Here is a 16,249-nt window from a genome sequence, read left to right as displayed (position 1 = left end):
ATAGAAAGGTTGTCTCTGTCGTAACGGTCGTTTCCTGACGACTGTGACGAAAAACACAACACTGTCTTTCGTTTCTCAAGTACACCTGAACTCTCCATATCATAGCCGGGTAATTTTTTTATTTTAATGAAGCTATAATTAAATTAAAAATATATCGTATTTAAACTTTTTTATATTTTATTAAGATTTAGGACAGGTTTTTTTAAATAAAAGTTTAGAAAAAACGTCTTAGAATCCAAAAAGGATAAAAATAATAAAATACACGTTATAGAAGAAATTTTATAATCGAAATTACGTAATTTTTGAAATTAATAATAAATTATTAATTTTAGTCAAACATTTACAACCCCTAATATTAATCAAAACAGGATCTATTCTACAGATATAATAGAATCGGCGACAGGGAGAGAAAAAAAATATATGATTGTTGTAATTTTTTTTCTGGTTAGGTGATGTCTTATTATGTAAATTAGAGAAAACATAAATCTGTTCCATTAAAGCAAAGAAGGTGATAGGAAGTGGATAAAATGAAAACTACATTTATTTAACTCGGTACTGTCTTTATTATACCGGGTGCGTCCCAAAAGTGGCTCATCCACATATTTTTTTATATTTTCAAATAAAAAACAAGATTTAGTATGTTAGTTTATGAGATTAATTAGGATTGATTGACGCATTCAATTGTTTATGGTCACTTCCTCTTTCACCGGAAATGACTATAACTTTTAATTTTAAACGGCACCCTCGGTATATTTCTACTTTATTCGATAGAAAATGACACTCGGAATAGAATGACATATCATATGTCAACTTTTGACATTTTTGCATATGGCTTAATTGTAATTGTAACACGCGGTTCATAACGACAATTTGACTCGAAATACCAAGTGGTGGTATCAATATATTCATATAAAAATGATTTTTCCAAATATGCTAATGACTCACTCTTGTTCCATTTGAAAAAATTGACATATGTATGATTAAAAATACGATTTGTACATCTTTTAACCGGCCTAGACAAGACACGAAACCCATTAGACGATCAAAACTATTTTTCCAAGGCTCCTTGATTAAAACTTAGTGTTTTTAACAACACCATGGCACCCTGAATTGAAATTTAAAATACGATTTGTTTTTAAGCGACAATGTCAAAAGTTGACATATGATATGTCATTCTATTCAGAGTGTCATTTTTATCGAATAAAGTAGCAATATACCGAGGGTGCCTTTAAAAATCAAAAGATGTAATCATTTCGGTGAAACAGGAAGAGACCAAAACAATTGAATACGTCAATAAATCCTAATTTATGTCATATACCTACTAACATACAAATCTGTTTTTTTATCTGAAAAATAAAAAGTTATAGGGGTGAGCCACTTTTGAGACGACCCGGTATATTAAAAAATATTGTTTCATAATGTAATATCATTTTAAAATTCTTGTATGTTATTTTAGATTCTGAAGATAATTTTAGAATAAACCGGAATATATTTTTAATAAAAACATTATTAATTATTAACAGGGTTATAATTATGATACAATTATGTAAATAATGTAATGTAAGAGAAAAAATTCAGATTTTACATTTTACTAAAATATTATCTAAATAAGCGCCTTTTTACAACAACGCCACTGACTCCTAATGGGTAAATTGAGAGTTGCCTACCGTCGTTTCAAGACTTAAATGGAATATTTAAGTCAAATTTCTTGCAAATTTGGCGAACCATATTTTATAGTTCTTGAACAGAAAATGTCAATAAAATAAACACTTAAGGACTACAAGCTAAGAAAATGCGTTAATACAACCGGGGACATAGCGGCAACAAATCTTTACCGCACACGTGCGACGCGTACTACAAGGTAATAAATGAATGAATAGGCTCCCTCGCCTCTAAACGCATATTAGTAAAGAACTTATCCTTTTAAACAGTATCCGACTTATAATTTAGTAGTATAAGGACTATTTAATACATCTATGGAATATAAAACCTACTTTATTAAAACGTAGTATTAATATCTCAATATATGTGTATAACAAGAAAAAAAATATTGATAATATTAAAGACGTGACAACATAGTCTGGATGAGGAAGGCTCGGTCGACTGTACCCAGAAGTAAACATGTGTACAAAAAAGATTGTTTGACCGCGTTGAGATGTAAATAGTGTAGTCTATATTTTATTTTAAGTCTATGGGCTCACCCCTATAACTTCTTTATTTTATCAGATAAAAAAACGAGATTTGGTATGTTAGTATATAACATAAATTAGGATTGATTGAAGTATTCAATTGTTTTCGATCACTTCCTGTTTCACCGGAAATTACTATAACTTTTAATTTTTAAATGGCATCTCCGTATTTTTTATTTTATTCAATAGAAAATGACACTCTGAATCGAATGATATATTATATGTCGACATTCTCGCTTAAAAAACAATCGTATTTTACATTTCAATCTAGAGTGTCATGGCTGTGTTAAAACACTAATTTTTAATTTCAGAACCTTGGAAAAATAGTTATGATGGTCTAATGTTTTTTGTGTCTTATCCTGGCCGATTAAAAGATAGGCCCAGCAATTAAGAGGGATGGCTCATTAGCATATTTGGAAAAAAAAATTACGAATAATTTGGTACCACACACTTAATATTTTGGAGCCAAATTGTCGTTACATTTTTTAAATTTAAAATGCCAAAAGTTGACATATGCTGTCATTCTATTTAGAATATAATTTTCTATCAAATGAAGTAAAAAAATACCAAGTCATTTAAAAATCAAAAGTTGTAATCATTTCCGGGGAAACAGGAAGTGACCGAAAATAATTGAATACGTCAATCAATCCTAATTTATGACATATACTAATATACCAAATCTCGTTTTTTTATCTGAAAAATAAAAAAGTTATAGGGGTGGGTCACTTTTGAGACGCTCCCGGTAAAATAAAATTGGAACAAAAATGATACTCACCCTTCTTTATCGTACGTAACTTGCGTAAGGAATTTTCGGAGGGACTCTTTGTCCTGAATCTTTGCGAACTTGGCCTCTAGTTCTTCCGGTTTCGTGTGATGCGTGAGAACGTTACCTTCACCGCCGACAATTTCAGCCATATACTGACGGGTGCGCATGATTACTTCAGATAATTGAAGCTGGAAAATACAAATGCAATCTTTATTTTATGTATACATATCAATTAATATTATATTTTTTTTTCATTTTATTATAATTGTCAATCTTACAATGGAGCTTTCTTGTTTATTGCGAGTTTTCCTAGAATTACCATACCTATGTACCAGACTTATCTAACTTTTCTTAATTGTACCACAGAATTAATATTCAGTGGTCGTAACACCGAATATTAAAGTCATACTAATGACTACTTGGGGAATATGTATTTGTATTGTTGATATACAGAAAATATTGGTTGAGAAGATTTTAGATATATTTAAAAGATTTTTTATTACATATGATCTCGACTTGGAGCCTGCAATTTCTCCTAAGTGTTGATCCTTCCTGGCCAACTTCCCAAGGGAAGAAAATAAGTGTTTGTTTTTCTAATTTTCCATGTTATATATTTTGCATTTCTATGGATATTTCTTATTATTGTCATATTTATTTGAAAAAAAACAGATTAAATAATTCACATTAATTTTATTTTATGCTTTTATTTTGGAGTTAAATTAACATAGGACATTTCGTCTTAAAATGTCAATTAGGAGAAATTGCAGAATATGAGTCGATATTTCGAATTATACAGACAAAACTTTTTATCAGAAAATTTCACTCTAGCAGAACGACGAAATGTTATATTAGGAATAATAGTCGAATACGACTAATTGAACAATGAGACTAAAAATGATATACTCTAACATTATTTTTGTGTGAATAATATCGATGTGATGTAGAGTCCGAGAAACGTAATAGCAATAAGGTAGAGCTTCAAAAACAAACTTAAAATACCCGAAATGGAAAACTGGAAGAACAGTGAGGCAACCTAGTACACAGTTGACTCAAGAACGGTCCGAAGGCCTAGAAGCTGGAACTGTGGACCTGAAACAACGGATAGCCTTCCGAGTGTAAACTTATCTAAGGATGTATATTATGTGGAAGAAAAAATAATAGGCAGAGAGAAAACACCGATCAGTACAGATATCCAAGCTGCACTAAAGACACTTGATTAGTGTCTTTAGTGCCGCATGGGATTGTGTGCGAGTGTTTAGTGCCAAAATTTATGTCGGACAACCAAAAGGCAGATGCAAGGATCCAGCAAGGCATATCAATGTCATTCATCGGTTCAGTACCCGTCAGCGGTGCTTGCAAACCAATTACAAAACTGGATACAAATCAATGAGTGCCCAACAAATATCTAGAACGGTAAAAAATCACCAGGAACAGAGGCAGTTGTTGAAACTAGGCAAGTGTTAATAGAACACTCACCAAAATTTAAGGTATACCGCATAAACAACGAGCGGAAAACTGTCCAAAACAAACTGTAGTGGTGTAGTAGACCGCAGGACATTGCAAGCTCAAAAGCACTTAAACTTAAGGGGATTAACAGATGAAGCAATGAGCAGAGTCTGTCAATTAACAGAAGAAACGACAGAATACATTCTATGCCAGTGCTATAGCCTGAGAAATGTGCAGTTCTTTGTACTAAGTGATAATAAGAGCTATATGGAAGATTCAGTCACCACGTTATTAAAATTTTTAAAATGTATAAGAGCGGAGAAAGTAATCTAGATATAAGATGGCTAAAATAAATCTAAAAAAGTCGCAGTGGAATGAATAGCCAGCCACCTCCTTATAATCTAATCCAATGGCATGCAGGTCCATTGTACCGCAAAATCTGGGTATATAGCCACTTCAGAAAACTTTAAAAAATCAATATTTTTTTATAAATATATATATCTTATATGACAAACCCTTATATTGTATAAGCCATTAGAAAGTTAACAGATAATCTTTCTTATTTTGTGTAAAGTATGATAGATGTCAACCAGAGGAATCAACAGAAGAACTAAGTTAGCATGGAGTATTTGTGGAAGAGGCTCAATCATATTCTAGTCTGGAATGCCACTTTGTGTAAGGAGGAAAACATTCGACCAATGTGTACTACCAGTCATGACTCATGCATGAGAAACCTGGACACTTAAAACGGAGATCATAAGGAAACTGCAGGTCGCACAACGCTCAATGGAACGAAATATGTTGGGAATAACCAAGAAAGACCGTAAAAGAATACAGATATACGACAAAAGACCCAGATAATAGATGTCACCCACAGAATCAAATCCCGCTAGTGGCAATGGGCAGGACACCTGGCAAGAAGGACAGACAACAGATGGACCTCAAAAATTACAACATGGTGCCCATGAGGAATTAAAAGACCTAGAGGAAGACCAAACCTGAGATGAGACCATGATATTAGGAAATTAGCAGGGATAACTTCTAGAGAGCATCTAAATATGTGAGGGAGGCTACACCATAATGGAAATGGTTGAATAAGCTGAGAATGATGTGTGATGATGATGGTAGATGAAGACAATTAGAATGTAAAATGTTCTACATACATTCTAAGACAATTAATTCATATATTTATCTAGTCTCAACAAAGAATGTATCAACATTTTAATAACATATATTCAATATGAGAGGAAAGTTTCGGATCCAATGATTATTCCCAAATTAAATGGATGGATTTTGGGAAAACAATTCGCTGAAATGCATTTCTGAATATGATTGTCCTGAATTTCAGTCGCATAGGTTCGTAATTTATTTGCCAAACACATAAATTTCAGTTAACTCCAGATCTCTAAGCTATATTTTTTCGGAAGCGTTGGAAAATTTTTGAAAATATCATTTTATAAAATAATTTGAACTGGTAATGTTCTTTGGTTATGACACCGAACTTGTATAATTTTACTATTTTATAATTAATAAATTAACTTTCTGCGATCATCATAAACACTGTTAGTTAATTTTCATTTTAACTAAAGTGTACATCAATTTAACTTAACAATAAATTGATTAAATACTCAAAAGTAACACCAATAAGTTGGTTAGGTAATACATGTTAACAAAAATCAATTTGTAAATTTCTAATAAAATAATTTAATCTATATAATTCAATCGAACTAGATTAATATCTTATCACAAAAAACCCAAATAATTCCAATTATTGTATAATTATAACTATATACTTACCAATAACTGAGGTCTACCCAGGGCAGTCAGTTTGATAGCTGTAATGCCAGTACCATAGGTGGCTCCTGCAACAGAAGAGATGAGCATTTATCCAGCAACAATGTTGCTTTTCTAACACAAATTCTCACACAACATAGTTATTCAGCGCCCACTAAAGTAATATTTTACTATATTTTAAATTGTGAATGCAATGCAAATATCTTAATATAATGGTGCAATATTTTTTTATATAAAAACTAAGATCTATAAGTTTATAAAAATTTGTTAAATATAAAATATTTTAGTTTCTAAAATAGAAGTTTAAAAGGAAAGTTTAATCAATAAAAATATTAAGTTGGACTTGTAAGATTCATATAAAGCAAAATTTTTCAACAGAAGTAATAGAATACAGATGTACTCCCTGTGTCTTTTTAAAATTGAAAACTTGTAATTTTTATTGGACAATCTAGTATTATTTGCTTTATAGAGGGTGCTCCGAACTGTATTCCGGAAACTTTGGCAGCATATTCTGCACATAAAAATAAGTAAAAACGTTCGTATATGTCCTAGAATGCTTCGTTTCGGACATACAGGGTGTAGACGTTTCATTTTTATTTCGATTTTTTCATAATAATTTCTGAACTAAATTCGTTATGTGGATGAAAATTAGTATCTGTTTTTTTTTAATATGAGAAATTTGATTTGGATATAGTAATTTTGATTTGGAAGTCAATATATGACTCCTACTAGGGGGCGCCACCTACATATTTTTTAACTTTTTTGAAAAGTAATAACTTTTCGTCCGCCCCTGTATTACACTACTGACTGAAAAAACATACACTTGTGCCTTTTTCCACGTAAAAAACGTCTCTTGGTAAAAATCGTGGCGAGCAACCGTTCTCGAGATTATAAATATTTTTAATAATCAATACATAATATGTCATCAATGAGAAGAATTAAAGGCCTTTCACTAGAAAGATATTTGACTGAACTAATAATTTTCCAGATATTTTAGTATCACAGTTCAACTGAAGCTATTTTAAAATCTAACTGCAAGTTTTCTAGAAACTTCGCGATTTTTCAAAAATCGTATTTAGGTTAAAACAAGCAGTTTTTTAGAGAAAATATTTTTTTAGAGAACTAAGTGTTTTTCAGAACAATTTCAGTTATTTACTTACTTTTTACAAAAATAATATTACTAACTAAAAATGATTACATTAGTTTACAGTCTAGAATTTATGATAACTCGTTTTAACCGAAATACGATTTTTCAAAAATTACTAAATTTCGAGAAAATTGACAGTTAGGTTTTGATAGAGCTTCTGTTGAACTTTTGGTATCAAAACGAAACTTACTGATTTACTCAAATGCAGGGTGCTACAAATTCGAGGTACGAGCATTGGTAACTCGGTAACCGTAATAGATACGAACATGGTTAAATTGGGATAAAGTTGCGCTTTGAGATGTTTACCAAGATGCCAGCAAAAAAGTTTTAAAAATTTCATGGATTGCTGAGTTTTTTTGGAAAAAACGGATATTTTTAAAAATAAATCTTATTTTTTCCTGTCGTTACTTTTTAGAAAATCAAAAAACTAATTGCACATTTTCATAGCCACTTTATTAGGGCTATCTGATAGTATTTTTAGATTTTCAAATCAGCTCATACATTGTGAGATACAGAGGCCAACTTAATTTTTTTAAATACGGAAATGCATTCTTTATTTCAGATTTTGAAAGAACTCGGTCTCCTGAATACAATGATATGCCACACTTAATATTTTTTTCGTTTTGGAAATTTGGTCACAATTAATTTAAACTAATGTCAAGTCCGGCTCTGTTTTTTTTAATATTTATTAAAAAATTAGTTAAGTTTGAAAGCTTATCAATATCGTTACAATATTGATAAGCTTTCAAACTTAACAGTGAGTGGAATACGGAAAATCAAATGCAATAAAATAATGAAAAATAATATAAATAAAATGTAATGTAAACAATCAAATCATTTCCCCGGAAGATGGGTTGGAAATGGTAGAACAGTATAATGGCCAGCGAGGTACCTGGACAGTCTGATGACGTCAAGTAATTCGACAGGTCCAAATTTTACAAAATTGAAATCAACACATCCCGGCAGTTACAATAAAGAGTACAAAATGCATTCGAAAGTATAAGATCTATTTAAAAGCTATAAATAAAATTGAACGAAAAATAAATTTGTGCAATATGGAGGGTGGTAACCCTTTCGAACATGTAGACTATGTAAAGCATTAGAAACTAGTTTAGAGAAGTTAATTTATTCATAATAACTACGATAAATATTGTACAAATTATTAGATCGTACACTGAGAATTTCAAATTCACAATAAGAAAAGTTAAAAATAATATCTTTAAATTGTTGATCTGGATATTATTTATTTGAATCTTTCAATTGGCTCAATTTTCCTTATTCAATGTTAATTAACACTGATCAATATTGTTGCGATGAATATAATCAGATTAAATAATTTAAAAAACAGAGTCGGACTTGAATTTTGAAAGTTTTTAAATAATAATTAAATAGTTTTGTTGCTGTTAAGGTACCCAAACAAAAAAAAAGTATAAAGTGTGGCATATCATTGTACTCAGGAGACTGAGTTATTTCAAAATCTGAAATAAAAAATGCAGGTCCGTATTTAAAAAAAATTAAGTTGGCCTCTGTATCTTACAAATTATCAGCTAATTTGAAAATCTAAAAATACTATTAGATAGCCCTAATAAAGTGGCTATGAGAATGTGCAATTAGTTTTTTGATTTTCTAAAAAGTAACGACAGGAAAAAATAAAATTAGTTTTCAAAAAAATCCGTTTTTTCCAAAAAACTCAGCAATCCTTGAAATTTTTAAAATTTTTTTGATGGCATCTTGGTGAACAGCCCAAGGCGCAACTTTGCCCCAATTTAACCATCTTCGTATCTATTACGGTTTCCGAGATACCAATGCTCGCACCTCAAATTTGTAGCATCCTGTATATCTAGTGAACACGTTTAATTTTTGTCATTGATGGCACGTATTGATTATTAAGAATCCAAATATCTTGAGAACGGTTGCACGCGGCGATTTTTACCCAGAGACATTTTTTACGTAGAAAAAGGCACAAATGTATATTTTTTCACTCAGTAGTGTAATACAGGGAGGAACGAAGTGTTATTACTTACTCAACAGTTAAAAAATATGTAAGTGGCGCGCCCTACAAATAGGAGTCATATTGACATTGGCATCAAATTCCTCATGTTAAAAAACCCCCAGATACTAATTTTCATCCAAATACCGAATTTAGTTTAGAAATTATTAAGAAAAAATTGAAATTACAATAAGTTTATACGAACTTTTTTATTTATTTTTATGTGCAGAATATGCTGCCGAAGTTTCCGGAATATAGTTCGGACCACCCTGTATATAAAACTGTAAGAAGAAAAGTAATTTAAAAAAGTATTATACACTATAACTGACCCGTAAAACCAAAGCAATACAGTACATTCAGATGCCTACACAATATACAGTTTATGAACAAGCATTAATACCTTAGAAGGGAACGAAAATACTATAATTTATCCTGAAAGCCTTAGTAAAATAAAATAATGCAAATTGGTCTAAATAGAGTACAGTGTTGTCGATAAATTTAGTCTTTTTCAAAACTACAAAAAAATATGCAATTTAGTAAGTCTCGCTACTTACCTTTCGAAAATATACTGTACCCCAAAAATAATAATTTATCTAAAAGTTAAATTTGAAAGCTATCACAATTTGTCAATACTTAGCCTAATAGTTACCACTCAAAAATGACTTCGTTTCGGATTTGCCAATTATAATCTTACGGACAATTTTGCACGTTGTAAAGTTAAAGGCTTCCAGATTTTTTTAGAATTTTGGTATAAATTTCGCGCTCGGGTGTAAGGGGGAGCTTGGTTTTTCTACATTACCTGGTTCGGTCTTCTGGTAGTCTAGATAAAAAAACAATTGAACAATTATAATAATTTCCGAAAATCAAATCATACAAAACAATGAATATCTAAAGAAATCTTATTTCGAGTTGCTACATTTAATTTCAAAATGCTTCAATTTAGAGGAAATCACCAAAAACATTGTTTTTTTTCAAGTTTATAATGAAGGAAATTAAAAAAGCTGGTGACTAGTAATTTTTAGCGGGTGGGAGCAAGAAAATTGCAATACTGCCCTTTCATAAATAAATATCTCTTGGCAAGTGCACTGAAAAATATATTTAGACTTGTTAAATAACCACTAGAATATTTTTGCATATACATTTCATTTCGATACAAAACACGATCTATTTAAAAATTTAAACTAAATAGTATACCTGTTTAACTAAGTATACCTGTTTAAATTTGACACTGTACTATAAAAGTATGAATGTTTGAAAAGGCTTTATCTAAAATACGATTCAAAGAGTGAATTTTTGTCCTTTGTTCAGTATACTCTGTTTTTTTCTCTCAGGTAAGATTTCGACAGACGATGACGAAGTAGAAAAGCAGATGACGTCCCATACCAATAATCTATTTATTTTACTAAAAAAAAGTTTCTAATATTTTTTAAATTAACTATTGGATGGGTTTAAAATATATATCCGTCATGCGTCGTCTCTTGTTATTTCTTGTTGTTTTAACCAGTTTTATTGGTTTATTTCAAAAATGACAGAACATATTTCAATTTTAATGGTTTGACGGAACGATGAACGACAAACAGACGCCGATGCGTATGAACTCGCCTTTAGATTTTTGAGGCTTGTCAAAGTCTTGCCAAATTATAGGTTATAATATTGTGTCAACTTATGTCAAACGTCTTATTATGTCAAATGTCTTATGTTTGTGTTTTGGAAGATGATGCATTTTGATTTGTGTTATTACGTGTGTTTTGTATCTTTTGAAGTCAAGTGTAGGAAAAATCGAGGGAAAGCACAGTTTATAGTTACCATCAATAAAGTTTGTATACCATCTCGTCGTAGATAAGTGCATCTCGTATATGCTACAAGGATCGTACTAAACATATACTACTGGAGTAGCTGTAAAATATCGACATCACACGATAGGTAAATAAGGGATTTTAGTACTGCAGAAAAATTATGTCAAAAGGTACTGCTTTAACAAAAATTAAGTTTAAAGTTAATTAATCAATCTTTAAGGTATAAAATTTAGTAAGTGTTATTATTAATAAAATAGTTTGTTTTATTTATGTTGTTTTATTTATTCCCGAGGAATATTACAAAATTTGTATTTGTACATAAGTTATATTGATAAATATAATAATACATGCGGGAAGTTTCTTCAAGCTTGAAAATAAGAAATAGTTCTTTTTTACATTTTTTTGGTATGAGGTGTTTTGTATTAACACATACCGCTTTTTTTTTTAAATAAAATAACTCGATTACATTTTTTCAGTTCTATACAGTTTTTTTCACAATATTTTGAAGTAATCACTTATCAGTCAAATTTTAAATATATTAATTCCCTGCTAGGCGTTCTAGTTGTACCAACTTATTTCTTTGCAAAATAAAATAAACTACTTTGAAATTAAAATGACAGACATATTTATCAGTGTCAAGGATCTTGTCGTTGGACAGACTATAGATATTTTTTTAGTAATAAAGTAAAATTATTTTTGTGATACTAATGCAAATTGGCATTGTTAATTTTCATTTGAATATAAAAACTTTAAAATAAAAACGCATAGCTTTTTTAAAGGAAAACTGTATCAATTGGAATATATCTCTGGTTGCGTCATGGAGAATATAATGCAATAATTTTTTGGCAGTGTTCTAAGTAGTTCAGCCAAAACTATTAAACGTAAAGCGATGCTCCTCTGACAACTACAACATACCTCACTTCTAACTATTGACCTTAGGCGTTTCCGCTTTTTCAAATAATACAATAATTAGTATTACTAGTATTATTAATATCAAATTACGGAAACGATATAGTATAAAATTGAGCATGTTCAAATTCTATTAAAAACCTTTTACATTAAAAAATATTCACGGTCGACAAAGTCTATATACAGGGCATCCCACAATTAGTGCGACAAACTGAAAGGGGTCGTAGAGGGCATCAAAACAAGTCATTTGAGTATAGGAACCCATGTCCGGAAATGTGCCGTTTTGGCAGGAGGTGGAGTGAAATGTATATTTCAAGTTACATTAGTTATTCAAAACATTTACAAAAACTGCTCAAAGTGCCGACCATTCTGTTGAAGACACAAATGCATACGCCTCACGGTGGGGTATGTATTAGCATGAAAAAGGTGATCGAAATTCGAAAAAGCAAATGTGTTTAAGATTTCCCAAAAAAAAAAGATAAATGATAAGTTAAATCATCTCTGCCGTGAATGGCGTTGCTATGGGTGTGTTTAGTCGCATTCATTTGTTTCAACGAAACGTCAAAGTTGTTACTTCCCACAGATAAGAGGTAAATGGCTAAATCTTATGTTTAAAATTATAAATTGTTGTTGTTCTTGTGCTCTTTTTACGTTTATATTATTGTTTTGATTGAAAATGGCTCAGCAAGGTGCAGGTATGTATTCTACAAAAACGTATTATTTATTTTGATATTCTCTATACTAACGATTTTTTTTGCAACTAGAAGTTAGGCGTTTAGAAAATTTGATTAAATTTGTGACATTCTTATTATACTTAGAGACTTAGTTGCGCATTTCGAAGAATTCAGCATATTGTCTATATACGTTTTACTTAGTAAACATTGGGCTTTCATACAGTAAAATAAAATATTGCGACTTTTTGCGATTTTGCTGATAAAATGAGAAAAACATTTTTGGTTTCCTCTAATTTGCCAATCAGTGATATACTATGCGAGGTGTAAACCGCGATGGCATTGTTGTGTACAAAGCGATCGCATTAGTGCCATTGTATAGCACAATTTGACATTAGTAGCGACTTTAGTGGTATGGGCATTGCTCGCGGATCAGTCGTAGCATTAGTAGTATTAGTTGCGATATTACTACTGGCATTAGTGGCATTGACCGTGGAAACACTGGAACAGTGATTTATATTATATTATATTCTTTCTTTTTTTAGAATCGACGAATTATCCTTTATTTTGTTCATATTATTTCCTCTTTAATTGAAAATAGCAATAATTTATACGGTCTACATAAAAAAATTTCGATCAAATATCTGTGTCAAATACCCCACTGTGCGCCTGTTCGCTGTTGATAGTAAAGCGTGCAGTCCGTGTTGGTACCTTAGTGCACGTCCAATCAAGTTCCTTCCGCTCATTTTAAGAATACCGGACATGGGTTCCTATACTCAAATGACTTGTTTTGATGCCCTCTACAACCCCTTTCAGTTTGTCGCACTAATTGTGGGACACTCTGTATAAAGTAAACACCGACCCCAGACTCTCTGTTGCCAACCATTGTATACTAGATAATGCTTTTTATTTCCAAAATCTCGAAATCTTCTCTTGAACTTTTTTGGTGAATTCGAGGGTAAATTATTAAAAAATGATTTTTTTGTAGGTATTATCGACTGAGGAAAAAATCGGTAACTATGACAGTTTCAGAATCATATTTATTTTCTGCTTAATACGATTTGTTTAAAATTCAGATGAATTTTAAGTCTAATACTTGACTTCTATCAGTTAAAATATTTACATATTATACAGAGAGATTTTCCGTATGTATGTATTATTTAGGTAGTACCGATGATTGAAGAAATAAGAAGAACCTTATGGGCGATTTCGTGGCACACAACCTGTCCGAAATGTAGCTGACGTTTCCGTCAGCCTGTCCGAGACTTAGTTTAGCTCTGCGCTGCTGCGCGCTGATACTCGTTTACAACGCAGCGTATAAAGAATACTGTACCGTAGTTCTGCTTTCAGTTGGCAGAGTGAGTGGTTGCCGAAGACGGTGTTGCCAGAACTACTGCTACATCCGTAGATTACGGATTAACGTTAATAATACGGATTTTCTATCGTTAAACAATTTAATCTAATATTATATCATTAAACAAAGAACGGCGTCAGAGTTGGCTTGGAAATGAAAATCGCTGTTATTTCATATATAAAATAATATGGTAAGTTTCAATAATCATCATTTCCAAACTAACTAAACGATTTTTTTTCGATCATACTACATATTCAGTTCCTATAAAAGAATTTTTATTTTTGTTTATTCTATGTCTAACACGAATATATGTATTTTCAATATACAGGGTGTTTCAAAACAAATGCGAAAAACTTCAGCGGGTGATTCCTTGTTCAAAATAAAGGGTAGTTTGCTTTATAAACGTTGGGTCAAAAGTCAACCATTAGGGAGATATCGCGGTACAAAGATGGCATGAAAAATAATGTTTTTATTCTTTATCTTGAAAACGAAAAACGATAGACTAATGAAATTTTATGGAAGCATTACTGTTATGAAAACATACTTTCTGGTAATTTTCTCACTTTTTTAAAATGAGTGGAAGGTGTTGAAATAAACTACCCCTATCATTCTTGTTAACGAAATTAAAAAAAAAAGATGCGATTTCCTAGCGACGTCTGCCGTCCACGTCTCGCCGCACACTGGTTCGTTTTTTGAACGTACGTGGCTAAACCTGTATATCAACGAAAAGTAATGCATCGCTTTATAGGTAAACAAACCAGTGCGCCGCTGATGACCAGTGCGCCGATCGCAGATGTGGCTAGGAAATCCGATCTTTAGGTTGCCTAACCTTCCCAACTTTTTCACTCAACGGTAGTACCCTTGTAGTGCCAATTTAATATAGTAAAGCAATAAAAAAACTCACAGATTTCGCAATCGCTGCAACTATCAGAGACATTGAAATAATAACACCACATATAAAACATAATTAACGTTATATATTTGCAGCTAAACTTGATATAAAAAAACACCATTACTAATAATAATAACTAATAATGATTAGAACAAAAAAAACACTTAATAGAGTTATTTTGTTTTATTTTAGGTTAGTTTAAATATTTAAATATTCATAATCTATTTTATAACACCTTATAAAAAAAAAGTTTCAAACCAAACCAAACCAAACCAAACCAAACCTTGAAATTAAGTAAATATATTATATCTTTTAATCCTTAAATCCTTTCTGAAATACATCAATACCTAAATAAAAATATCGTTTCATTACAAACAACTTAAATAATTGTCAAAACCCAAATCAATATATTACGAAAATAATACTGTTTTGTAACCTTTGCAAATATCAATATCAATCTATTCAATTTTATAATCGCCCCCCGTAGCATCGTCAAGTAATATCGTCGGAACTAACAAAATTAAACCTCGTATATCGCCGAGAGTTTCGTGCTGTCAGACCAGTTCACCTAAATTAGGCATCACGCGACAAAGTTCTGATGCTTTAATTTGGTCGACTGTGCGGCTAGTGCGACACCGTTGCTGACGACCTTGAAAGAAATATACGAACATAAACATTTCCAATGTTAAAATATTAGTATGTATTAAACAATATATTGATCATATATAAATATATATATATATATATATATATATATATATTATTTGCAAATATATATATATATATAAGAATAATATCAATATATATATATATATATATATATATATATATATATATATATATATATATATATATATATATATATATATATAATAAAATAATAAACTGATAAGAGATAGATGCGTTTTTTGCAAAATGAAATACAGAAGAATAACCTTCATAGGTATAACAAATAACAGCCAATTCAAACTTGTTCACACAGTATGTCAATGACATTGCCTATTCTGGTTAAAAAAAGAACCGTTTAAAACTGTATCGTTGCGCGATAAAAATAAATTATAGAGACTCCTTTTGTTTGTCATGAAAAATTCTTTGGCGAAATTCGATTGTTGTTTAGTTACAAATCAACATAACGTCAGACCAAAATCATATTATATCCCCGCTCATGGACTTTAACCCCGTCAAGGCCGCTATTTTAAAAGTATCACCTGGTACAGAATGATATTTCTAAATTTATTTCGACATCTGTTATATAAAAAAAAACTGCAACAGGGAAATTGTTTTTCTATATAATA

General features: G+C 30.8%; 1 protein-coding gene across 2 annotated transcripts in view; it reads right to left on the bottom strand.

The window, feature by feature from the left end:
- The window catches only part of LOC115876085 (proline dehydrogenase 1, mitochondrial), a 79,432-nt gene that overhangs the window by 12,039 nt on the left and 51,144 nt on the right, over nucleotides 1–16,249 (bottom strand). The window contains exons 4-6 of one of the 2 annotated variants that reach the window (XM_030891781.1): nucleotides 10,132–10,152; nucleotides 6,199–6,263; nucleotides 2,965–3,143 (exon numbers count right to left, since the gene is read on the bottom strand). In XM_030891781.1, the coding sequence (XP_030747641.1) occupies nucleotides 2,965–3,143; nucleotides 6,199–6,263; nucleotides 10,132–10,152 (265 nt within the window). The remainder of the gene's footprint in view (nucleotides 1–2,964; nucleotides 3,144–6,198; nucleotides 6,264–10,131; nucleotides 10,153–16,249) is intronic. The other variant, XM_030891782.1, reaches the window with a different exon arrangement.

This window comes from Sitophilus oryzae, unplaced genomic scaffold (genome assembly GCF_002938485.1).
Source record: "Sitophilus oryzae breed Bouriz unplaced genomic scaffold, Soryzae_2.0 scaffold_1396_pilon_pilon, whole genome shotgun sequence".
Lineage (NCBI taxonomy): Eukaryota > Metazoa > Arthropoda > Insecta > Coleoptera > Curculionidae > Sitophilus > Sitophilus oryzae.
The sequence above is the reverse complement of the archived record's forward strand: the minus strand, read 5'-3'. Positions and strand labels throughout refer to the sequence as shown.